This window comes from Siniperca chuatsi, linkage group LG1 (genome assembly GCF_020085105.1).
Source record: "Siniperca chuatsi isolate FFG_IHB_CAS linkage group LG1, ASM2008510v1, whole genome shotgun sequence".
Taxonomy (NCBI): Eukaryota; Metazoa; Chordata; class Actinopteri; order Centrarchiformes; family Sinipercidae; genus Siniperca; species Siniperca chuatsi.
In genome coordinates this window covers 13532501-13558793 of record NC_058042.1, presented here as the reverse complement: position 1 = coordinate 13558793, position 26293 = coordinate 13532501, and the positions used below count along the sequence as shown (strand labels likewise).

General features: G+C 40.0%; 1 protein-coding gene and 1 long non-coding RNA gene across 12 annotated transcripts in view; both read right to left on the bottom strand.

The window, feature by feature from the left end:
- Positions 1 to 5628: 5628 nt before the first annotated feature.
- Positions 5629 to 26293, bottom strand: part of lmo7b (LIM domain 7b) — a 31366-nt gene continuing 10701 nt past the window's right edge. The window contains exons 7-32 of one of the 11 annotated variants that reach the window (XM_044193745.1): positions 25107 to 25220; positions 24859 to 25021; positions 22828 to 22981; positions 19584 to 19643; positions 18714 to 18882; positions 18013 to 18158; positions 17602 to 17785; positions 16753 to 17379; positions 15170 to 15514; positions 13669 to 13783; positions 12744 to 12905; positions 12430 to 12605; positions 12243 to 12306; positions 12099 to 12158; positions 11439 to 11474; positions 10498 to 10523; positions 10253 to 10360; positions 10081 to 10170; positions 9629 to 9816; positions 9344 to 9388; positions 8920 to 8972; positions 8668 to 8839; positions 8335 to 8523; positions 8120 to 8228; positions 6552 to 6654; positions 5629 to 6251 (exon numbers count right to left, since the gene is read on the bottom strand). In XM_044193745.1, the coding sequence (XP_044049680.1) occupies positions 6229 to 6251; positions 6552 to 6654; positions 8120 to 8228; positions 8335 to 8523; positions 8668 to 8839; positions 8920 to 8972; positions 9344 to 9388; positions 9629 to 9816; positions 10081 to 10170; positions 10253 to 10360; positions 10498 to 10523; positions 11439 to 11474; positions 12099 to 12158; positions 12243 to 12306; positions 12430 to 12605; positions 12744 to 12905; positions 13669 to 13783; positions 15170 to 15514; positions 16753 to 17379; positions 17602 to 17785; positions 18013 to 18158; positions 18714 to 18882; positions 19584 to 19643; positions 22828 to 22981; positions 24859 to 25021; positions 25107 to 25220 (3681 nt within the window). In that variant the 3' untranslated portion in view covers positions 5629 to 6228. The remainder of the gene's footprint in view (positions 6252 to 6551; positions 6655 to 8119; positions 8229 to 8334; positions 8524 to 8667; positions 8840 to 8919; positions 8973 to 9343; positions 9389 to 9628; positions 9817 to 10080; positions 10171 to 10252; positions 10361 to 10497; positions 10524 to 11438; positions 11475 to 12098; positions 12159 to 12242; positions 12307 to 12429; positions 12606 to 12743; positions 12906 to 13668; positions 13784 to 15169; positions 15515 to 16752; positions 17380 to 17601; positions 17786 to 18012; positions 18159 to 18713; positions 18883 to 19583; positions 19644 to 22827; positions 22982 to 24858; positions 25022 to 25106; positions 25221 to 26293) is intronic. The other 10 variants (XM_044193794.1, XM_044193762.1, XM_044193754.1 and 7 more) reach the window with 10 other exon arrangements.
- On the bottom strand, positions 19897 to 22818 carry LOC122875080. Its single transcript, XR_006377743.1, has 2 exons — positions 21176 to 22818; positions 19897 to 20602 (listed from the first exon to the last, which is right to left on the bottom strand). It is a non-coding gene; the product is annotated as an uncharacterized LOC122875080 (long non-coding RNA).

Sequence of the window (26293 nt, the reverse complement as noted above, 5' to 3'; positions counted from 1 at the left end):
GCAAAAAGGAATGGAAAGCCAAGACAACCAGTAATTAGAAAGCAATCCTGCCCCTTTTCAGTGCAAATTAATATCAGCTGTTTCAGCAGCTTATACCCACCAGGTGGGTATAAGTATAAGATAAAATAAGTGTGAGGTACCAAGTGGGTTTACCGGTTGATGATGATAATACAGTATAATAATACAATGTAATAATATAAGTAATAAGTAGTGGTGCAAGTACTGTTGAGTTAAGTGTAGCTTAATGAGATTATTAAGATATTGCACAGCAGTAATGGAGGTATATAATATCAATATCCATAAATAGGAAAAACTAACATGGGAAAACTAAAAAGGTGTCTCATTACCAAGGTGTATCAGAAGAAATGATGGGCAAAAGCAAAGAGCTCTCTCAAGACCTTTGCATCCAGAACATACTGATGGCATTAGTTACAGAAGGATTTCAAAACTTCTGAATGTTCTAGTGAGCACTGCTGGGACCATAATCCGGAAATGAAAGGAACATAATTTCACCATAAACTGGCCACGACCAGGTGCTCCTCGCAAGATTTCTGACAGAGGAGTGAAAAGAATTATCAGAAGAGTTGTTCAAGAGCCAAGGACCACTTGTGGACAGCTTCAGAAGGACCTGGAATTAGCAGGTACAATTGTACAAAGAAAACGATAAGTAATGCACTCAACCGCCATGGCCTGTATGCACGCTCACCACGCAAGACTCCATTACTTAAGAAAAAGCATGTTGAAGCTCATTTAAAGTTTGCTGCACAACATTTGGACAAGCCTGTGACATACTGGGAGAATATAGTATGGTCAGATGAGACCAAAATTGAACTCTTTGGATGCCATAATACACAGAAATGGCACTGCACATCACCCCCAAAACACCATACCAACAGTGAAGATTGGAGGTGGAAACATCATGGTGTGGGGGCTGTTTTTCAGCATACGGTACTGTCAAACTTCATATAATTGAGGGAAGGATGAATGGAAAAATGTACAGAGACATTCTTGATAAAAATCTGCTGCCATCTACCAGGATGATGAAGATGAAACGAGGGTGGACATTTCAGCAAGACAATGATCACAAACACACAGCCAAGGAAACTCACAATTGGTTTCAGAGAAAGAAAATAAAGCTGCAAGAATGGCCCGGCCAATCAACTGACTTGAATTCAGTTGAAAATCTATGGAAAGAACTAAAGATCAGAGTTCAGAGAAGAGGCCCACAGAACCTTCAAGATTTGAAGACTGTTTGTGTGGAAGATGGGCCAAAATACCACTTCAGCAATGCATGCAACTCATTTATCCATACAGGAGGCATCTTGAAGAAGTCATTGCCAACAAAGGCTTTTGTATGAAGTATTAAATGAATTTCAGTAAGTGTGTTCAATACTTTTTCCCTGTGTCATTTAACATTATTATACATAACTTAATTTATGAACATCTATGGTTAGATTTCTTTGCATGTGTGGATTGCATGGGTTGTCACCAACATCTGGTGAAAATTTCATGTCAATAGCACCTTTTTAGAAATATATTTACTGAGAAAAATGGTGACGTGTTCAATACTTATTTTACCTGCTGTATCTCGACAATCACTGCATGGTTCACGTCCCCCTCAGGAAGAATAGTAATAACTTTGATGATCCCCTGACTTTTGACATTCCCATTAGCCTCAGCTGTGCTTAGTGCGAACAAGTAAATGTTAGCATGCATAACAAGCAAAACTAAGGTGGTAAACACGGTAAACATTATACCTACTACACATCAGCATGTTAGCACTGTTACTGTAAGCATTTTAGCACGTGCTGATGTTAGCATTTGCAGCTGAACCACTGCGCCTACTGTAAGTACAATCTCAGAGCCGCTCGCATGATTGTAGACTCTTAGTCTTGTTAGAACTCTTTTAGTTGTTCCCCATTAAAAAAGTTCTAAATACCAGACAACCTGTATGAACAACCTTTGAGGCAGTGTTTGTACGTGTGATTAACTGACTTTTAAGAGAAGTTAAAGTTCTTCTTATGGCCCAAAATCATAATTTTGTCATAAATACAGTTTAAGTGAGGATTGTAAAAACAGATTCCTGGTCATCCCGCCTATCTGTCCGTTGAGCTGGACGCCTATGTCTCTCTGCCCGTCTGTTTGGGCTCTGGACAATGTTATAGCAGTTATGTTCCACTGACAGGATCCTCACCAGATATCTGCAAGGCCCAGACACTCCCACTTCTTCCTCGTTGCTTCCTGTGTCGTCCAGATAGTCAGTCCAGATAGTACAATGGTAACAGATGATTGACAGGTAGACAGAAGGGGTTAGTGCCTCACTTGTAACTTGTAACCATTTCCTCATGTCATAATGCTTTCCTGTTTATGCAGCCTGTCAGCATTTTAATGTCAAGCTGTTAGATCTACAGCTCCTACTGTTTGCTGTATTGTTAGGAAAACGAGTCTCAGCTGTGAAACAGTTATTAAATCAGAGCAGTTTTTGTGCTATAAAACTTCAGAAAAGATCTTTCAGACAAGATCTCATATTCATGCGGGAAAACCACTGAGAGGAAGTTACTTTCTCTAAAACCTTGCAAGACTAGTAATGAAAAGGGCTTACATTTGCAAAGACAAACAAGATTTAAAGTGGATGTGGATGCCAACTGGACAGAGAACCTCTTAGAGAAACTTTGTAGGGAGAGTTTTTCATGAAAATCTGTTTCCACTAAAACCAACAATAAAAGCAGTTTTAAAATAGCACCATAAATAAAAGCCTTGGGGCATCTCCCATGAAAAAAAATAAAAATAAAATATCTAGGTGGTTTCCTATACCCAAAGGAAGCAACAGGAGCCTTAAAAATTCTTAAGATTCTTTGACAAAGACCAGGGTCAAGATTTTCCACATGGCTGCCCTGCAATCATGTCTTAAACAAGAAAAACAGCCACAGTAGCTTTTTGAAAATGTCCTGATGCTCAAGACAGATCTCTCCCATCATGTGTCTCATGGTTACTTTTCCCCCATTTACACTTGTCAGTTAGACAGATTTAAAAACGTACATCCACCTGGCAGCCTCTTTGTAGATGCCCAAACATATAAATCAGCAGTATTCAACAGCTGTCCACTTGTTCGTGGTCCAAATATTTGTTTGTTTTTTAGCACATATTAAGATGACATTGATGTCTAAGTGCAACTTTCCATTCAGCTTTGATTAGGCTTTGCTCATTTCTAAAATATGATGCCCCAAACAGCACTAAAGCATTAAATCTCAGGTAAGCTAAGGGACAAATTACTGTACATTTTACAGTTCTAAAAATGCTGCAAACTGAAGACAGTTATGTTCTACTGTAATCTGGATTTGATTGACTGATCACTAGGAAAAAAAGCTAACATTTTGGTGCACATGGTATAAAAGGATTAAATCTCACTGATGGAGTGAGAGTTTAACCATTACACAGAGGAATGTTAAACATCTCTGCTCTGTAAACATTGTCCACACAGTCAATCTGGTTCATCTGTCAACTCTCAAGCTAAATTTGAAACAACTAATGTCTCTACATGTGTAGCCTGTCCGTTCTGTTTACCCTCTGCTGATTCCAGCTTTCTGTACTTGTATTTAAATGGGTCAGGCAGAGAGTCACCCCAAACAGATGGAGCATGTCAGAAACTGAAAAATGTCTCTACTTGTGCCTTTGGGGAACTCATATCCCCCTTCCAAAAGACCAGGTCACAGTAAACCATAAAAAACATTTCCATCTATCAGGCCAAGAGTGCTGGATGACCGATGTTTAACATCTCAGTTTTGCCTGTCTTGGTCCACAGAGAGCAAAAACCACCATGGTCACAGCCACAATGACAATAACATCTTTGTAATGCTATTCTTGTAGCTTCCTTTCCTCAACTCCTATCTTTCATCTGAGTTGAATGGTGGCATGAGAAAAAAGAAGATTGTTCATAAATGTCAGATGGAAGAGTACCAGCGAGATCTGAGTGAGCTGTTAAATGTGACTTGCATTGTTACTTCCTCATATGGATGACATACTGCTTTTATTGCTGCAGTACTACATTTACTCATAGATAGGATATATTGCTGCAGTGTAACCTTCCTCATGATTCAAACAAAAGGTCACCTCAAACTCCCAACTTTTTAAATGTCCACATTTCCCTATAACTTTTTACTACAGTGAGCACACAACCATAGACGTCTTTTATTTTGGATGCCAGAGACTGAATCTACCATTTTAGTGCATTGCACTTCCCCATTTAAAGGCCTGAGGACAGAAAACTTTCTCTTCCCTTCTGTCGTTCTTAACCTTGCTTCACCAATTTCCTGTAAAAAGTCAGCTCACCCAAATAACAAAACATTTTCTTGCTTACCCCAACACAACAGAGGTGAATGGAATTGTATGTGCTCTGCAAAGCATTACAAAAAAAAAAAGATTTTCATGGGAATTAGTATAATAACTATAAATGGACAAAGGATACTCTCTGCAGTGCCAACAAGTCTTTACGTGTTTAAAAGTTTTACAAACAGACATTTTGAAAAGCAAAAAGCATTCCTTTACACTTAAGGAGAAATTACTGTGGCTTGCAGCGCACTTCGTCAGTAGTTTATATAAAACATACTTGGTTCCATTAGTAAATGTTGCCAAAAATGGACTTTAAAGCAGTTATATCTGGGCTGTCTTCACAAGAAATACCATATAAGAATTACAAGACACAGATATTCTATGGGAATATTTCATGATAAAACGCTCTTTGTTTAACCAAACACTACGTACTACAGCAGAGTTAGATAAAGAAAGAGAAAGAGGAAACCTCTTAAATATATACAAGTTCTGAAATACTTGAACAAAGACATTTATTGATGCTGTAGTTCACCGGCACAGATAAGAAGTCATAACAACAGAATTAATTACCAGCTAAACACGAGAAAATATATGTACTGATTAACTATACAGGTTTACTAGCAGTTCCTTACCCATATACCTTACTACACAAGAGCAAACAAGCACAGCATTTAGTCCAATTTTATTTCTGAGAACTGTTGATGCATTACACAGATGAAATGTTGTTGCATTACACAACAGTTTAGAAAGGTTATACTCTCACTAATCAGGGTAGGCAGAAGATTTGTTGACATTTAAATAACTTTGTTTCTGTCCAGTTTCTTTTGACAGCATAAGACACCTCATGTAAAATGTGCTGCATCTTTGTAGCTGTTGTTAATTCTTGTTTAGTTAATTAGATTACCTATTACTAGATGCCATTGTAGTCAGACCTGTCCAGGATGTACCCCACCTCTCACCCAATGTCAGCTGGGATCAGCACCAGCCCCTCACAACCCTCTAAGGATAAGCGGTTATAGATAATGGATGGATTGTAGTCAGCTAAAGTGATATTAGTACATGCTGGCAAGTAGTTGTACTTTAGTTTTCATGTCATAGAAATATCAAAATAGAAGTAGTATTGTACACAAAACATTTACAAATTTGTCACTGCTCAAATAGTTCGATCTCATAATTTGGGCATATTCAAATAATGACATCTCTAGGTGCAGTATGACATTGAAATTTCTCTTTTACTATGGAGACCAATGATGCCACCATGTGGTACACATATGAATAACAAATAAAAACCCTAATAGATTATGTTCAGTGCACTTTATTTACAAAAACATTTCAGTTAAGATGCCCATTTTCATGAGAGAAATATATGCGTTATACACACACACCACTGATTTATCCCAAAGTGCACTTGGTGAGATTACAATAGAACAGAAAGTGCTTCATTACAAGTTAAAACGTGCCTCCATACATGGGTTACATTAACAAGAAATATCTGATATCTTTAATGCACTAGTTGGAAAATATCAAATATAACAAGGATATGACAAAGAGCAACACTAACATTAAAATAAAAGCATTAATCAAACACTAATAATTCCCCATCATTACTTTATTTCATATTAACTTTCATGGAAACAAATTAGCAGACACAAACAAAGTACCATATTTGATTAAAAAAGAAAACAGCCATTAAGAGTCTACTTTGCCTGTGGATCCACAGATTGTCAAGATTTTACATCACATCATAGAGTTTACAGTTTTATCAGTAATTACTGTAAAACACAAAAGTCATGGCTTGGCTGTATGTACAATGTTTCCACTGTGTTTTCATAGTTTTATCCAACAGGAATTCCCAGTGATTCGGCTGCTTACTCTGTTATCTGGAGTACAGCATGTTGGTCACATGGAGGGGGCACCAGCGGCTAAAATGTTAAACATTAATAGAGTTAGATTTTTACTTGACAAGCAAATAAAATTAAAGTTTCCTGGACAGTGATTTGGTTTTAATGTGTGATTAGCTGTCGTTTTTCACAGCAAGGAAACTAGCCATAAAAGAACACTTGTATTGATTCAGCAAGAGTCTGAGCAGAAAATTAAAAAAAAAAAAATAACTAAAAAAACTATCTGGGAAGGCTAGTGACATGAGCTACAGAAAATGTGCGAAAATGACCTCGACTGATTCTCTCAGATACATATCACACCTCACAAAGACCAATACTCACACTTGAGTTGGAAATAGCAGGGCTCACAGTAGGGCTTCCTGTTTCGGATTCGAACCTGGACTCCGATCTCCGTTCCTCCGAGATGTCGGTGGCAGCCCACACACTGAGAGAGAGAAGTGAGAAAAGGACTATTTCAGAGAAATTCAGCTGACCTGTAACGTGGGCCTTGTGTCTAAATCACCAGATCGTCTGCCACCCAAGCACATATATATATATATATATATATATATATATATATATATATATATATATATATATATATATATATATATATATATATATATATATATATATATATATATATATATATATATATATATATATATATATATATATTATATATATATTCTACAATAAATAGAAGTGAATCGACCTTTACATCTACATGCTAAATAACCTGGGTCAACTAAATCTGGGGGTCCTCTGCCAGTGAGATTTTCACAATAAGCATCTAAGAGCTAAGCAGGTCAGCGGGCTGACTTCTTCCACTCAACCAATCATATGCAGAAAACTAGAGGCCAAGAGAGAAATGGCACACAGGACTACCACACCAGACATTTCCACTAGGCCAGACGCCTTACACAGACTGGTTAAGAAAGATAGAAGCATAGAAAGGTGTCAGAAGTGTACAGGTGCCTGTAAAGCTGATATTACTATAATATAAACTACAGATATGAGACTCTTGCTGATCTTACTGAAGGTGCGGTCACAGTCTTCAGTGAAAGTATTCCCCATCATAAACACCAAATAATGGTCATGTCATATGTGATGCAGGCAATACATATTGGGCAGAATGATCGTGGAGTGGTCTCTAGTCAAGTTTCCATCTAAATGTAGCGCAAATTTTAAACAAATTTCAAGACAACTGAATGCGTGTTTCCATTCACTACTGTTATGTGAATATTAGGAGTTGTGTGCCTCGAGATAAACAGCTGGTGGCGCTAATTCTACAGTTGGGTGCAATTATACCACTGCAGAAGAAGACAGCCATAACATAATTAAAAAAAAGAGTGCCATGTGGAAAACGTGATGGAAATATGGAAAATTTGTTCCATGTATTTATCTATTATTGTGTATTGTGTCCGTATATTATTTATCTATTTATTTTAGTTTTTAATCATTAACTGTATTTTAAATTTCTCTGTACAAACATTTGAAATGTGCTCTATAAATACATTTGAATGACTTGACGGCTATTTGTTTTATGCCCACACATATTATATTTTCGTTTGCTGCCATTTTTCGTCTCTTCAGCGGAGCTGAAAGCTTGAGTGACAAATAAGTCCGTTGCTTCATGTACGTCATGATTCATTTGCTGTTTCCACTGCACTTTGTTTTAAAATCGATACCAATTTCTCCATCTCAACCAAGTGTAATTTTTTTTTGTGATATGTGGACTCCCCCCCCAAAGTCTCGAAGTTGAACACAGGTGAACTCTGACCTGCGAAACTGACGGAGCTCGTACCAAAACAGGAACCGCTTCCACAGAAGTGAAACAGAGACTGAATAATCATTTGCAGGGACTGGGGCTACTGTGACCGCACCTTAAACCGGTCATGACCTCTCACCTGGAAACAGGCGAGGTGGAAGCAGAGACTAAGGGCCTCTATGACCATGGCTGCCCCACTACCCAGGACACGCTCACACACACAGCAAGTCCTCCTGCCACTGACCATCCTGGGGCAGCACATGTTAACAGTGTGAGTCCAAAATGTATCAGAAAACAACACAATACAATATGCACAACAGAGACAAGCTCTATATTCACATGATTATCATGTACCTGCCATAATGAGAGGGGTCCATGGATGTGTATCTCTGGGATAATATTGCGCCAGTGCTGTAGCGGGAGGAGGAGTTCCTACTGGGAGCACAGTAACCTGCGGCAGCTGAGTGTGGACGAGGGTAACTGAATGTAGCGGTCGAGAGTGGGCACTGACGCCAAGTATCCAGGTTGTCCAGAGACTCATGCCTGCAGAGACGTCACAGTTCAGAAAACGGTAGTAAGAGGGTAAAAGGAAGAGACGAAGGAAATATCATAACCAAAAGCTATGAAACAAACAAACAGCTGCCTAAAAAGATGCAGCCAAGTCCCACTTGGTACAAATACACCCACCTCTTCAGAGGAACCCCAACACAGATTTGTTCCTTGTAAAAACTGCTGCTGCGCTGACGTATCCAGCTGTTGTCGGTCAGAAGCTGAGTCCTTTTCTTCATCTCCTCCAAAATCTGCTGCCTTTCATGCTCAACCTTAGACACAGATTGTCCTTTTCTTTTCCTCTCATCACCTGGACCAATCAAAGTTTCGGGGGTTAGCCCAGTACATCACCAGAACAGAGGGGAATATTATGACAGAAGGTATACTAACCTCTTGTCTGTTTGTGGGGGCCAGCTAATGCTGGGGTAGACAAGGACTTTGCCCTATGGGTGGAAAACAGTCCACATCATTCTACAAAAATTTTTTCTTTAATAAAAGGATTTTTGAGGAAAAATAGGGGTTTTAGCGTCTGCAACAAACGGGTTGCATGCAGATGTTGGCTTTAAGGTGGGTTATTCTTTCACAAGGGGTAAAGGTAAATAATACCCACCTAACAAAAACAGCCAATCATCTTGCTTTATTAGTTATTTAAAAAAAAAACAATACTATGCTGTGTTTGTAGAACAACATACTACACAAGGACCTTTATGCCCAAAGATAAATATTACGAACTATTATACGGTAACATATACTATATACTCAGTCATACTGAGTGTTTGAAAATAAGGGGAAACTGAGCTAGTCTTGTTCTGACCTGTGTGCAGGAGACAGCTGAGCAAAGCCACAGGAATCCTCAGCCCTGAGGTAGAACATGAATAGCATGAAGGCACAGCAAAAGCAACAGGAAGCACAGCATATTCGGAAGCAGTGTAGAAGAGATCATGACAAGTTAAAAAAAAAAAATCATGTCCTGTTTAAAAAAAAATATAACTAAAATGTCTAATCTTGCTTTCAATAGTAAGCACAATGATTACACTATATATGTAACACTGTTACACTCAGCAAAGTTGGAAAAGAGTCGACAGTGTTGTTTATTTACCAGGCTTGTTCAGTAATCTTGTCATCCTGCACTCCTTGTGCATTACTTTGAGGTTTTGATCCCGCTTCCTTCCGCTCATCTCTGTCAGCACTCTGCTCTTCTTCTCTGGTTTTGTTTGTCAGTCCATTCACATGGGGCCGGATGCTGGCAGGCCTCTCACGTCCATTGGTCATCTCAAAGGTGTTTTGCTTCAAATACATGAAAAAAATAATAATAATAAAGAAAAGAAATGACATACTTCTGTAGAAACAGTCTATAGCACTTAAAAGCTACAACTCTGTCAAATGGTTCATGTGCCTCTAATTAGCAGTAAAGATGTGGGTAGCAGGTTGTATTTATTACTGTCAGCACGGTAATCACAGATGTGCTTGGGTGGCAGATGTGTTTTTTAAGCTGCCGATTAAAAAAAAACCAACAACAACAACAAAAAAACATTAAAAACACAACATTACCCTTGAGTTCCTGTTTAACTCCCCCATTGCCTCTTGTTGTGCCCTCTGCCACTCTGCCTCCAGCCTCTCCTGATCCCGCTGGTATTGCTCCTGAAAACAAAGACACAACCTTGTATGTTGCTTTAAACTTTAAAAGAAGATGCAGTTCTGTGTTGGGGAAAATAGTGTTCACCTGTAGGAGGCGCTCCTGTTCTTCCTGCCACTTCTCCTGCCGCTTTCGATCCTCCTCACGGTCCCACGACCAGCTGGATGAGGAGGGGCTGAGGGATGGCACCTGGAGCTGGTGATGCACAAACAGAAGGCTGTAGGCTCAAACATGATCACAGTGCAGTACACAAACTCTTTCTCACACACACACACACACACACACACACACACACACACACACAAACATCCTTTGATCAAGCGGTAACTTACATCAGATATTGCAGATTCTGAACCTCCTGTATGAGAAAATAACAGGTCAGCAAAGATCTCCTGAAGATGATCAAGTTGTGTGTAAATCATAGAGGTCACACATACATCACACAAAGGCTGGGGACACATTAGAAGACTCAGAATCCAAAGCAAAATGCACTGGATCACATAATGGATGATCTTTTTATGCATCATGTAATTTTTATTTTTGTGTGTCATTGCCTTCTTTCACATTAGATAACTGAACTGTTTATCCTACTGACCCTTGACAAATATTTTGCAGCATCTTACAACATAGCACAAAAACTTTGGGTCTAGCTGTAGCCAGAAACATGAATTGTACAGTTTGCATGGACTCCACAGCTGGAGGTTAGCAGGCCACAACAAATTTAGTATACAGTCCTGCTAGAGGCACTAGTGGCTAGGATGTTCACTGAAAATACAAAGTGTTGGACAAAATGAACGCAATTATAATCTTGCCGTTTGAAAGAACATTACCTGTAGATCTGGCTCGAATATCTGGTTATAACTATCAGATGTTGGGTGGCTCACATGTGTCAGTAGATGAGAGTAGTTAAGATTAAATCTGTAGACCTCTCACGCTTTAAGATTATCTTTGACAGCCACTGGTCCTGATCAAGGATCAGGATGTCAGGTTCAGCAAGTCTGTATGTAGATCAGCACACTAATCTGCTAATGTATCCCCAGGTTAAAGATACTGCACGCAAATACTGAAAAAGAAACAGTTGAGCAAAGAATTTAGCATGCCATAGTAAATTAATAAAAAAGGGTATCCACACACTGTATGACAACACAAATCTGCTTTGTTCATTTGCTGATGATGCGCCACAACAACAGATTTTAGATGCTAGCATGTTGCTCAGAGTACAGTAAAAAAAAAAATAAATAAATAAATAAACCCACACATTGCAAACATTTACCACACAAGTAAACCCATGAGCTGAATCCTGCAGAGCCTGGAGAGAGAAGCCATTGTAGTAGGACACACATCAGATTCACTAACAACCATAAAAAGGACAGCATTACAAATCAGTCATTGTGAAAAAGAATGAGAAAGTCACCAATTAAAAATTACAAGCCCATTAACACAAAGAACGTGAAATACTTCAGTAAAAGAAGCATCTGTTGCACACCGTATATTATAGACATGATGAGTGCTGTCAGCTCAGTGCTTGTCTTGGCACAACATTACCTAGCAACCACAGTTTTTTGCCCCAGTTTGCATAAACAATTAATGGCTCTTTGATGGAGAAATATAGTGAACATTAATAAATGCTACATGCTGCAATGTTTTAATAGTTGTTATAGTTTGTAGTTAGGCTGCTTTGATTAAAATACTAATAGACTAATGTTATTATGGTTGTACTAAAGTAAAAGTTCTCATCTAATCACCGTGCATTTTCTGATTCCTTTTAATTTACAGCCCCTTCTTAAAATCCTTTAAAAAAATAAAAAAAAATAAAAAACCCTACTGAAAATGTGCATTTTGATTTGCTTTTAATGAATACCCAACAATTAACCAAGCCAAGCACCAGCCACCAAAGCTGCTACACTAGTTTAAATTCAAACTGGTATTTTACCTTTCTGTTTGAAAAATTCTGCCCTCCTTGACTGATTTTTCCTAGTAATATTATTATTATCTACATGAAGAGGAAGGACGGATAAAGTGAGAAATTACATGTTTTGAACGTTATTGCTATTACAGACTTTATGCCTATTATTACCTTTACTTCTGGCTGTCCTGTGGTTGTCAGCAAGCGCACCATGCATGGCTTTACCTTGTAAAACCTGGGTAGGTGAGAGAACACCAAGATTCACCTGATGAGCACCACTTATTATGCTGCACTATCAGAAGAAGCTTTCTGCATTCATTTTTTAATTGAAGTGATTACTGGCTAAAACATTGCTCACATTGTCTGTCTGCCCATTGAATTTGGACACTTTCCTGACTGTGGTCTCTGTAGAGGCACCACTGTTGGCATGGTGATCAGGACAACCTATCAGAACGGGCGCTGAGGCAGTCAAATTGAGGGTCATCCTGCTCTGGCCTGGCTGGTTGTGATGACTCCCCTCACTGGTGTTCCAATCTAATAAAAACAACCAGCCATCAAATCCAAGGCCACACTATAAACCAACGTTTGTGACCGCTAGTTAGAAGTTATTATCACAAGTAATTTCAGAAGACGGTAAAAGACATGACTGTCTTTTTTGGCTCATTATCTTACCCTTGTTGCCATAGCGCCGAATGTCCATGGTCAGACTGCCGGTTTGCAGGGAAGATGTCATTTTATCCTTCCACTGGTTGTAGTTCATGTGTGCCACCGCAACTCCATTAACAGCCACAATCTCATCGTCCACACACAGCTGGCAAAGCTCCGCTGGACTGCCTGAGGAAGGCAGGACAGGCATCAGGAAAATTAAGAAAAGGTGAGAACAAGGACAGCAAAACAGAAAACAAAAAAAAAGGTATCAGCTTCAGAAATGATTTGTTTAGCACAAACTGAGAAACAAGCAGCAGTACTGAGGACAAGGTTGCTGTTCCAAGTTGAAAAGCAGGCCAGTAAGCCAAAACTACATAGCAGCGAGTAAGTGACACGTCCTCTCACATCTTATTAAATATTCATGGTTGAGTTTTAAAATCACTGGCTACAGTGACTTTGTAGTTTTATGCATGTGCGGTAAATGCACACAAAAGAAAGAGTAATACTTAACATCCTAATGACAATTTCACTGTTCAAGTGTGCCCTTATTATAATGTGTTGGATAATCAAAATCTATATTTTCTCTCTTTTTTAGCATAAAAAAGTAACTGTTTTTGCTCATTTCCTACCACATGAGAAGCTGCTTTGTCTTAGGCCTCAACAAATTGCCTCAGTAACATAATTTTTTGTGTTTCGGTAGGGACAATTTGTCTACGCTGAGACTTGTCAGTGTCTTGAATTACTGTTCTGTTTCTAAGTGCATGATGTTGGAACCAATTTCCTCGTGGAGAAGCAAAACAAAACCAAACAAAAACATCGTGAGCACAATGTAGCATTGCCATCCCTCTCACTAAAATGTCCTTGTTTCACAATAAAAGACTCAATCCTCAAAACTATGTCAGCCTAACCATAAACGTGATGTTAGTAATCCAGAGTTAAAAAGTCTTACCAGGTTGAATGATTTTGACTCTCGCCCCTGTCGAGTCCCAATGAGTCTGGAAACCAAAGTCTGGTCTACTGTTGGGTTTAAGAGTAAGGCTCACTCTCATGTCACTGTGATCCACCTGAAACACACGCACACGTAAAGGTGACACCCTGAGATCCAATGTCATGTGCTTCCTGGTGGAAACTAGAAACTTCAGAGGCCTGCTACACAAATACAGTAAGGGATACACCGAGGGACCAGTTTATTATGTAAAATGTAGTCCAATCATCACAGCAGCCCTGCAACAAATGCCATCTTTGGGACATTTAGAATGTTCAGGGGTTTTTTTGTTGTCGGAGATGCTGATTAAATGCTACGTTAATGTTTGTGGCTTAAGTTAGTGGTGGTACAGAATTATATTGGAAGGTGTCTCTTCAACCCCCATTTAATCAAATAAGGTGGGCAGAATATTAAAAACACCTCATATAGAGCGTCCAAAACTGAACATTAGCTTCAAAAAGATAAGCTGGAGGCCATGTACCAATAACAGTGCTAATAAAAGGAGTTGAGTTGTGTCACCCTCACAGGTGCTAGACAACTAACAGGACAATGAGGGAAATGTCAATAGACCTTTTTCATGGCAACCATTTTGACTTGTCATAACAGGAAAAGCACAGGTGAAAAACAGTGAGCCAGCATGCACAATACTAGCACCCTGGACGTAGCTCATCTAAATGGAATACCATAGTTTTTAATGTTATCAATTACACCGCTGTTTTTCCTGCCATGACAAGCCAAAAGGTCTGCTCTGCAAAAGGTCAATCAAACAAACAGTCCTGAGAGAAGGTCTGATTAGTCCAGATAAGTGAAAATCCCTGTATGAGTGAAAGAAGACTCTATAAGAATATAAACTTTTTCCAAGTTTGACTTGTGTTGTAATCCAAAATATTAATGTTTTGGTTTACACTACCAGCTACTCATTTCATAAATAGAAAGCTATTTTAATAAGAGCAATCATTAATTATAAATTGTTATGTTATGAATACAAAACAGGCAATTCTGTCTCTTAGTCAAAATTCTAGATTGCTCTTTCTCCTCTGCATGCCTCTCTGATCATGATATCTCAGGCAGTGAAAGCCATGAGTGGTGTTCATTTATTTGCCTAAACTTTTTAACAATTGGTTATTTTGATCAGTCACTTAAGTCACAATAAATATCAGCAGATATTGATCAGTGCCTGATCTCTGCACCAAGTAAAATAGCTACATTGAAAAGTGATTATTTTTCCATCCATGCCCGTGTTCTTCTTAGACAACTTTGGCTCATTTGTTTTTTCTATTGATCAACAGGCACTGCCAATATATGAAATTTATTTGATAATCCCTAATTAGAAAGAGTACAGTTTGATCCAACATAATTAAATCCTAGATTCAAACATTACAAGTTTCAAAGATGTTCATGGTTTTACAAGTGCATCAATATGTACACACAGTACAAATGTGTGCTGAAAAATAATACAGCATACCTTTGGGCGGCCAATGCTCACATTAGAGGGGAGACTCGAGCTTATGTTGTGGTGGGCCTGCAGGTTCGAACAAGGTTGCGGCAGTAGCTGGGTTTGGTTGTAGGGCTGATGGTGATAGCCAGTGATCTGGAAGGAGGTCTGGCTGGAAAGAGTGGCACCTTTCACCTCCTCCCCCTGTTCTGTACCATTCTGCTTTTCCTTGTTAGCTTTCTTCTGTGTGGTTGAAGCCTGGTACTGACCCTTCAGATGGGCGGACGCAGTCTGTCTTTTGAGCGAAGATTCAGGGGGTGGAGAAAGAGATTCCTCTTTCTCACTTTTCAACAGCAGACCCTGGTTGTTGTCTACCTGGAGATGAACAAAAACAAGATGTGCCCAGAAGGACAATACAGATACATTTGATCGATGTAGAACAGTTTGTAAAGAATGTAAATAAAAATGTGTAATCTTGTAGTGAGTTGACACAATGGTGCAGCAGCATTTCTATTATTAAGAGGCGGGCGTTCCAAGAAAATATATAGCAAATATAGCACACACACACAGGAAATGCTCTTATTACTTTAACTAGTCTGAGCCTATCTGGCCGACTAAACAAGTCCCTATGCACCCTCCTGAGCCTCACACCATTAAGCCAGAATTATAACAGTCCAGACTGTGTAGAATAAAGTTATCTACTTTAAAAGCTCTTATGCTTTTTAAACACATAGACCTATCTCTGTTGTACCACCACATCCATCCCTGTAATCACCAGCATTTTGAGAGCGTCTTGATTTCAGAGCTGGACAGATTTCAAGTTGAAACAGGATGTAAAGCCTGAATGAATCATGGGGACGGGCTGTCGAAAACTAACCGTGTTGGTAATATAAAATTCATTAGATATATAGTGTTCCAGTTTTATCTGTGGGCGGGAGAGAGGGAGGATGGTAGTTAAAAAAAAAAAAAAAAAAGTTGACAGTACTGGTTAAATGTTTTATGTATGCCTACTTGTATGCCAATAAGTTACCACTAAAATATTTAGTTGGGAAAAAACAGATATGTAATGGTGATATTCCATGTGTATGTCATCAACAAATCCCATGGGAAAAAAAACCCTATATAGACCTCCACTGTTGTCCAAAAACTATTAAAAAACATCAATAATCCACACCGTTGCCCTGTGTGCACATGTTCCTTCCTTTGTTATGACTATGGGCATTTTAGTTGATCACGCTTACACTGTCCTGCAGAAGTAAATACTTGTTAGCATGCCAAATGTGTATTAATCCACGGCTGAAAAACAGTCGCCAACAAGAAAGTTAGCTAAAACCTCAAAACTGCTACCATTTAAAATCATGTCTTTGTGACCCGTTTTTAAAGGATGGTTTTGGTCTTGGAATTTTTTGACAACAAAAATGAAATAATACATTAATAACACCAGACTTATTCTTTAAGTCAATATCATGGCAGGAAACAACATAAGGTAAAAAAGGAAAGGAAAAAAAATGAACAATTTAATTTTTTCCCCACTTGGTGACTTACTGTGTGGAAACCATTTAGTTAAACTCCAATCCATTCAAAGAACCACAGTGCTATAGCAGTGAACTCACATTGCACAGTCTCGGCAGTGAGGACACCCTGGACTGCTTGGTCCCAAATGGTCTGGCTGTGATTGCAGTAGAGAGACGGGATGAGCCCTCGGACCTCCGGTAACCACGAGGAAGGCTGGCTGAGCCGGACCACGACCCAGTCCTGGAAAGGTACTTGTACACGCCTGCAGCCTGCCGGCCTCTGCCTTGCTCCACAGCTGGTTCCCAAGAGGTCTTGTGGCTCTCTTCCTGGGACTTGTGGTTCTGGTGGCCCTCAAGATCATCAACTCCTACCTGATTAACTGCATCAGGGCAAAAATTTGGATCAACACAGAATGGAAGTTCCTTTTGACTCGACATGGATGCCGTAGGATCCCTGGTGCTGGTTGAATTTGTGGTCTCGTTTGGCTGTACAGTTGTGGTCAGAGTGGCGATTTGGTTTGTAAAAACATTTTCTGACTGGGCCAGTTCAGATGTGGGCTGGAAAGGAGCTGGGCTACCCTGGGCTTTGGCTTGGGTCTGGGAGCTGAAAGGGTAGTCCAGGGAAGGTGTGGTAACTCCTGCTCCATCTGAAGCCAAGGAGGCAAAGTGGGTCTCCTCTCCCAAGATGTTCCCATCAGAGGCAGGCATGGCTCCAACTGATGATCCCTAAGAAGAAATAAGTCAACACTGGCTAGAGATTTGCCATGTAACTGTGTAAAATATAACAAATATATATTACGTTATACACCTTGCCTCGCACAACTGCACCTGTATCTGGGGAATCTGTTCTGATCAGTCATGTAGGCATTTTCATTACAAGTATACTGAAGTAAAACACAGCCACGGACGTTCATTAAGGTCAGGGAGGTAAAACGGAACATAATTTACCCGAGTGTTGGCTGAGTTATGGGGACTAAGCGGAGCCGTGGGGATGAAAGGTGCCTCAGTGGTGTAGCTGCGCGCCAGCAGAGCTCGAGTACGTGGCCGGAGATCACAGTTCGATGACTTTGATGGAGGAGAGGTGGAGTAAGGACGGGGGGCAGGGTTATGCCTGCGTGGTGACTGCTGGTCTCTGGGGGATTGGCATGTAAGGGAAGAAGAGCCAATGTAATAAAAGGAAGCAGAAGAGATGGAGGGGGAGGATGTGTGACATATTACATGAGTTTACTGTGGCATACTGAGCAGTTATCAAGCTAGGTCAGCATCTTTTCATGCACGCTTTAAATAAAGTCTTTGGGAGCAACAGGGTTTGGAAGTGCATGCTTAAGATTTTCCATTACATTTGAGGCAGGAGTGTACCTGTTTAGCAATCCGCCTGCTTCATTCTTCTCAAAGTTAGTCACAGCACCATTGATCATCTGGGTAATGACATGCTCTCTGTCTTGCGACTTCCTGCGGAGGTCAGACTTGGTGCTCCTGCGACGGTTCTTCCACTTTGTCAAGTCCTGAAATTAATGCATGACCCAGTAATCCTGTATATTATCAATATTATATTAATATTGTAAGTTGACACAACAATCTCAAAAAAAAAAAAAAAAAAAAAAAAAAAAGGGACCATATTCAGATGTAGTATTGCCAACTCTCACCACAAGGTTCATTCAGTAGCTGTTCTGGAGCTTTCAATCAAATAACACAATGTTCCTCAGAAAGTGAAGTTTGCTCAGTTGGAATTGTTATAGTTGTTGTTACAATTATGGAATTGTAGATGTTCAAATTTCCCCTTTTTCTGAGAACTTTCAGAACTACTTTAACTTTAAAAGGACTGCTATTATCAAGGTAAAGAATAAACTTTCAATCTCAACTTTTAACAACATGGAAGAGAAATGGAAGAGAAGTGCTCAGAAAAACAGACGTGAACATCTACCATTCCATGACAGCTGGGCAAACTGCTTAAGAACATGGAAAGCGTTTGAGCATATCACAGTAACAGCTACTCAAGGGACACTATAGTGAGATTGTTTTGTCAACATCTTTTTGTTGTCAGACTTTTCTAGACTTACATCCTGCCACTGAGCTTCACTGTCCTTGGCAGCAACACTACACTTCCGTTTGTTTTCTTGATTCCGCTCCCGTGCCACGCCAGTGTCCTTCTCCACATCATAAATGGTATTCACGTCAGGAACTTTACGTACAGGGTATACCATCGGGATGTCACTGAGTGATTTGCTCCTGGTTCAGACAGACAAAGAGGCAAAACATGGAAATAAATAATGGATTTACAGAGCAAATAAAAGACGATATTTAAAAACAATGCACTTGCATGAAAGTGTCACTTGAGAACACAAAACAAGGATGATTAATAGTGGTATTGCAATGACGCGCACACACACACGCGTATGCCATGGTATTAACAGCTGCAACACGGCACATTCTGCATCCAAACAACAGAATCCTTAACCAAGTGCGAGCAGGAGAGTTGCATGCAAGTCAAGTAACTCAGCAGTACAAATGGCAACAGATGTTGCTGTCTGGATAACACAACAGCTATGACTTGTAACAAGTAATAGCACTGCTGCAGGCAACAGAGGATGTCAGATGTGACATTCAAATAACTTACAGCAGCATTTAGCAGGTGGTATATCACAACTGTGACATAATTTGATGGGAGGAACCAAGACTGATTACAAACAATCGTGTAGTTTGTCATAAATTCTACTGTCAAGTCTCTGCCCAGAAAAATAATAGTGGGAGGTGTACCAAGTGCTCCATCTTTATGGAAAGGCAAGTTATTTTGGCAGCATAATTTCCTTTGTAGGTAAGCTGAATACAAACAAAAGCACACCCAGATGAAGCAGCAACAAAGCAGTTATGGTGAGAGCAGTCTCAAGACACCTTTGCTCCAATTTTATGCCCAAAACTTCAGGACTTACCAAATCCAGCCAGGGTTGACCTGAACTGGTCTCTCAGGTCTGACCTGGATTTGATATGCTCTACAGAACCAAAGAAACAGACACGTAGACTGATGAACGCCATTATGCATCTAAATATAAAACGCACCTGGCTTGACAAAAATAACTAAACAGCATAGTAACACAAAATGCAGACGATATATATATTACTTACAAAAGAGGTAGTCATTTGACAGATACAACACATATGGCTTCAGTGCCACAGCTGTAATACAAACCTACCACACACATACACAGTGTGTGTTTAATGCACAAATTCACATGCTGCACAATATTTTAGGTCACTTTCATTGACCCACTATGACACTTTATTTTTCCACACCAAAGCCATATTCACACATGAAGTAAACTGGAAAACATTTGTGCTGGCACAAAATATGTTATAAATAACATGATTCTGTTATGGCTCTAAAAAGTATGACAACGCATGAATCATCGCGTTTAATCATTATTAACTAATGAGTCACTCAGCATGGTGCTGTTCTGGTCCTCACATCATCAGCACTATAAACAAAAGGCCCAGAGTAAGTGCCAGATAATACAACATGCAGTAGTTAGGAAAACAATATGTAAAATTACAAATTCAAAGCACATTCCATTTTCCTGATAACTTCATAAAACATCTTTTTGATAAACAGAGCAAAATTTGCATGTCTTTACCACAATTGTGTAGTTTGGTAATCGGTTAGAGATTTGAAAATACAAAAACAACAACAGGTGCACTTTGCCACTGTGGTACACAACGAGATAACGAGTAGGACAGTGTGTTAGAGCTTGTGTCTGTACAGTGTGTGTGTTTGGGACTGTGTGCGTTAGGTATGGATCTGCAGGGCAGGAATTAATGTTCAGGCTTGGAGAGAGTTTCTTAGAGATGCTTTTGAGGCTCTCCGGATGTGGCAGAGATGTTTTGTACGGTAGCAGATGTCACAAGCCAGGAAAGGAAGTCAAACTCTTCCTCAGAAGAACCCAAAGCTTTATGGCTACAGTCGAAGAAAAGAACAGAAGATGCGTGAAATGAGTACAACATGATTAACAGTAGACTTTAAAAAAATAAAAAAACCACACAGGAAGTCTCCTAAGGAGGAGACATAGGACAAACATTTGCAAGATGTTTGGTTTGGCAGTTTTAGCTTAGGTAATTTTTCTTGCAAACTAGCACTAGCTATTTCTCTGTGCCTAGCAAACTAGGCTTTAGTTTGCTGGTATAGTTAAGCTGGATTTATAAACTATTATCTAACACTATAGCATAAAGCAATCAACGGACATTTAACCACATGCCATCATGTCACAGCAGTTATTTTAGCACCACACACAAGAAGGTTCATATTAGATTTCACTAAAGGAGGTACAGTTAGTCAGACTCCAGCCATGTGTTGTTTTTTGCTTCTTTAACGTTACAAAGATTGCTTACTGTTCAAGCAATGCATCAGCAACTTTGCACATCAAGCATACAGCAAATGTATAAAACTGCATCTTCAGCTTTGCCTTGTATTAGTTTTGAGTACTCCACTCCACTGCCTTGCATCATAGAGCAGTAAAAACAGCCAACAGACCTTAAGGCTTGCATTTTACGATACCAGGGTCTTCTCTGGGAGCCGAGGTAGATCGTGCGCACACGAATCTCCTCTTCAGGTGTCCAACATTGGGGTAAGAAGCGGTCATAGTTGGGGTTGGTAGATGTCTGATGAAGGGTCTGCTGCACTCGCCGGAAATACAAGTCATCTAGGATAGGGTCTGCCTCAGTATAATCGTCTTCCGAGTCTTCCTCACACAGAGCTTGCAGGAAAAGCTCTTCATCGATGGCACACTCAGGAGGAGACACAGTGAGGTGGGATTGAGGAGAGAAAGGGGCATCTTCAATGCTGAAGCAAAGAGTGGTACACCCACATCTATGGTTTATTCACAGTTGATGGTGACGCTTTGGATAAAATAGTTACACCAAGTATCTCAGAAACTGCTATTTGACAGCACAAAGCTGCTTCAAAATGTTAAAAAAGCAGAAGTGTGACTGATAATTAATGCATGGAGGCAAAGTCCCTGTTTTTTGAAGATAAGGTTAGTGTTACACAACACTTTTGATTTTCCAAGCAGTACAGTAGTACTGCAGGTAGAGTAGTAACAGACCCAAGCAGAGCACTGCACATCTTTACACACCAACGCCATGCTGAAATGGCAAGTAGGATGAGAACAGAGCTTACTGCCAAAAAAAAAAAAAAAAAAAAAATATATAAAAATTAAGAAAGTTAAAAAGAAATAAAAAGTTCCTGTTTTGTTGAGCATTTATCCAATCCGGGAGTGATGATGGTCTGTTGGGACAGTTGAAGTACTGCTGCCATGAAGGCGCAGGGGGGCTGCTGGCCAAACTGGCCACCAAGTGTAGTGCTCACCCTGACAGTCTTCAGAGTTATGTTACCATAGTGACTAGAGGCTAATTGGATAAAGTCATTAGCATGAAGAAACTTGCTCAGAAGAGGCCAGTTGGTCTTCAATGACCCAGACAGAATGAGCCAACAGTCAAAGTTTCTAAAACACTAATTTGATACAAAAATGTACTTCACACATCACTCAGCCTACATTGACAAAGTAGTTCTGATGTAATTCTAACAGGAAAGAAATAATTATACAAGGCTTAAATTCCATAAAAATATGAAAAATGATCACTGCGTGTGTTGTGCGAGTGTGACAAGTGTCTACTTGTGACAGCTGTGTTCATGAATAGATGCCTTAGTTTAGAAAAACGTACTCAACTGTAAATTCATATAAGAAACTCCAAAATGTCTGACAGCACATCAGTCCTCAATGGATTTGAAAACTGAAATTTGCTACAAAATGAGTTTCAACTAAGAACAATCAATGTCATTATACTAATGATAGATATTTTTGAACCCAGTTTTCTCCTTATCATAGCATTTTTTTTTTGCCACATACAATATTAGGAAGACAGCTGTTTCCCTATTACTGCATCATGTTGTTAGTATTCCACTGACGACTCAGGAATACAATTATCTTTTCTAGGGTATGTTCAAGCTTACTGTATATGCACAAATATAAAATAAAAACAAAGAAAAGTGTTAACTCGACTGCAGTTGATTGTTATTTTTCTTTAACATTCAATTTGTCAGACAGTCCTTTAGCAGCTGGGGATAAGTGAGTTAGTAGCAGCGAGGGAACTTTCTGTGTACAGTAGCAGACACATTTGCAGTACCTGGCGAGTGGACTAGAGCAGCCCCTTCCATTCTCCTCCCGTCCTTGTTTTTTCCGTAGGAGTGGTGGAGGGATATAACCTTTGTTTTGCTGGGTTGGGGGCTGTGTAGTCTCCATCTTGAACACCTGCTCAGCTTCCGCGTCACTTCCACAACCTTGAGACCGCACAAACGTGAAAAATGAGCAACAGAAAGCAAAAGTTTGGAGAACAAGGAGGGGAAACATAAAAGCGAAGAGCCAATAATGCGTTATGGTTAAAATAAATAAATATCAGAACATAACAGAAGAACCTTTAGTGGATGACTGAGTCTGCACACAGCCAAGCCTCTAACGAGTACTGTGCCAAATATTTTACCCTCTCCCATGACAAACACACACACACAGACTTATCACCAACATGTGGAACTTGCCACAATCTATCACTGACGTGATACCGAGCACAGAATGCAGACAAATGACACATTGAGTAAGAGGATCAGAATAATGTTGAGCCAACAAAATCAGGCTGATCAAGCGTAATGACATGGTTGCATATGGAATCGTCAGTGTATACGTTTTTGATAAATAGCTCTTTTGCAGATTGACAGTAGCAGATAGATCTCAGGAAAAAGAGTTCATAATCCTAATAAGCATCAGCTATATTGCCAAGTAGGTTTACACATACGAGGAATTTGCTTTGGTGTTTTGGTGGCCGACAATAAACTTAGTAGAAATATAAAGAAGTTTAAAGAAACATAAAGCAAGTACTGCAGGTCAAGAATCGTAACTATAAAATTGACAATAAAGATATTAAAGAATATTAAAACAAAAATATTTAAATTTACATGTGAATATGCAAAAGTTCACAGAACGGCGTGAGGTTTTGGTCCAGATGGACCGCTGGGGAGTGTCTGAAACAGTTTTTGTCTGGTGTGGGAGGGGTCAGCCACAAGCTTTCCTACTCGCCTCAGGGTCCTGGAAGCGTACAGGTCCTGGAGGAGCGAGAGATACACTGCAGTCTGCCCTTGTCCTTGGCAGTGGCAGCAGCGTACCAGGTGGTGATGGAGGAGGTAAGGATGGACTCAATGATGGCGGTATAGAAATGCACCATCATTGTCTTTGGCAGGTTTAATTTCTTCAGCTGCCGCAGGAAGTACATCCTCTGCTGGTCTTTCTTGGCTCCCACTTGAGGTCTTGAGCTGATGATGGTATCCAGGAAGCAGAAGGACTCCACAGTGTCTACAGGGTGATGGGGGTGGGTGTGGCTGGGTGCTTTCTGAAATCCACAACCATCTTCACTGTCTTTAAAAGCATTGAGCTCCAGGTTGTTCTGGATGCACCAGGTGGTCAATCTCCCACCTGTAGGCAGACTCATCCCCATCAGAGGCACACTCAGCTCGGAGAGCGTGTCCTGTAGCAGAGCCTGGATGATTGCATTGGAGGCAGAGCTGGAATCCACAAACATGAGCCTGCCGTAGGTTTCTGAGGAGTCCAGGTGATGGAGGATGAAGTGGAGGGCCATATATACCACATCTGCAGGGTGTGCAGGACAGGCAGCGGTCAGGGCGACGGGTCTGTAGTCATTAAGTCCTGTGGTCCTTGGTTTTTTGGGGACGGGGATGATCATGGAGGATTTGAAACAGGCTGGCATGTCTCTAGTGAGGTATAGAAGATGTCCGTGAACACTGGAGACACCTGATCGGCGCAGTGCTTCAGGGTGGACGGAGAGACATAGTCTGGTCCAGCTGCTTTGCAGGGGTTCTGGCAACAGTAGTTGGTTCAAGCTAACCCTGCTTATATTGATTCCATACAAAAGAAAAAAACCCTGACAACAGAAACTCATTCTGCATCAAAATAAAGTTCAAAGCTAAAAGAAAAAAAAAAAAAAAAAAAAAAGGTGTCACTATTGACCATAGTGTTTGATTACAAAGTGATTTCAGCAAATTGCAGTGCATGAACTTTACAGTCACTATCTTGTACACCCAAACAAAAAGGGATTTACACTTCAGGTGGTGTGCACATATTATTGACTAGAAGGGGATTGTAAACGTACCTTCACTGTTTGGGCGGAGGGCTCGGGATTCCAGAGAGTCGATGCTGTCCACCGAGTTTGCCATCTTATAGCTCGGTCTCATGTGTAGACATTCCTCCCTCTCTGGGTACCAGCACTCCTTGTACCCGCTGTCTTTTACAAACATACTGCCCTCATCTAGCGCCTGGGTTTAGAAGGCAGGGTTAATGTAGATAAAACAATCGAATAAACGACAACTACTGAGTTAAAAACCTAGAAGAGCAGCTTACCTTGGACAAGGCCAACCCTAACAGCCCTTCAAAGGCCTTGAAGTTAAGCGGAGGACCACTGTAGAATGCGTCTAGCTGAGCTTTGCGACCCAACCAGTAGATTGTGATCAGAACCTGAGAAACAGTGGACAAAGACATGTCTGGAGTACAGAAATCCGGTTTGAATATATCTTAGCAGGCTACCTGGTTTTCTTCACTTGTTATACCCCACCTAGGGCTGGCTAGAAGACAAGAAATGCCCAGATTTCTAGTCTAACTGAACTTCTCCAACTCAAAAACTCAAACTAGAGGCCAACATAAAAAGAAAAAAAAGTTCTGACTCATGTAGTAAAAAGATATAACCTGACAAATTAAAAAAAAACAAAAAAAAAAAAACACAGGAGAACATAAGGCTAACCTAATAGGCTGCCCATCCCTACCACTCCAATAAAATCGCCATCAGCACCGTAGAAAAGACTAGCATTTTACTTTGTAGCATTGTACTTTGACTTTTGGAAAGGCACAGTGTAACAGTGTATTTTGCAGCCCTTCCCCTCTCATAACAGGTCTGACAGAGGTGCATGTCAATCTGTGCCTGGCAACGTTATGAAATTTTATCCAAAACCACTTAATGTCAACCTCATGGTGGCGCTAGAGGAAATGTCAGGGAATGACCAAATTCATTAGGATTAATTCTCTGGGAACCAAGAATGTCTGCACCAAATTTTGTGCCAGTCCCTCCAATAGTTTTACAGATATTTCAGTCAGTCTGACCGACATTGCCATCCCGTAGAGCCATGCTGCTAGCACGGCTAAAAATGTTATAACATTAGTCTGCCAATAAATAAATAAATAAATAAAAACACAAATCAGGAATCTGCAGCATATGATGCACTTTCCTCTCAGCCACAAGAGATCCTGGTGAGGCGAGGCACGTGGCCTTCACAAAACAGCTTAAAACACTGGTACACTTAAAATACTGTTAACAGTCAGACACACACCTGACAACCACTCGTAAGGATAGTGAATTAAGTCCTGTGAAATATGGTCCTATTCCTGGCATTTAGTGTTTCATTATTTCAGTAAGCAAAGCGTTTGACACATTTTATTTCTCCATTTGCCTTGAGGCGAGGGATATTTTTTTGACGGACTGCCTTTCTCCCTGGGATATCGACAACACTATGTGTCAGAATTTCTCTATCTGTATC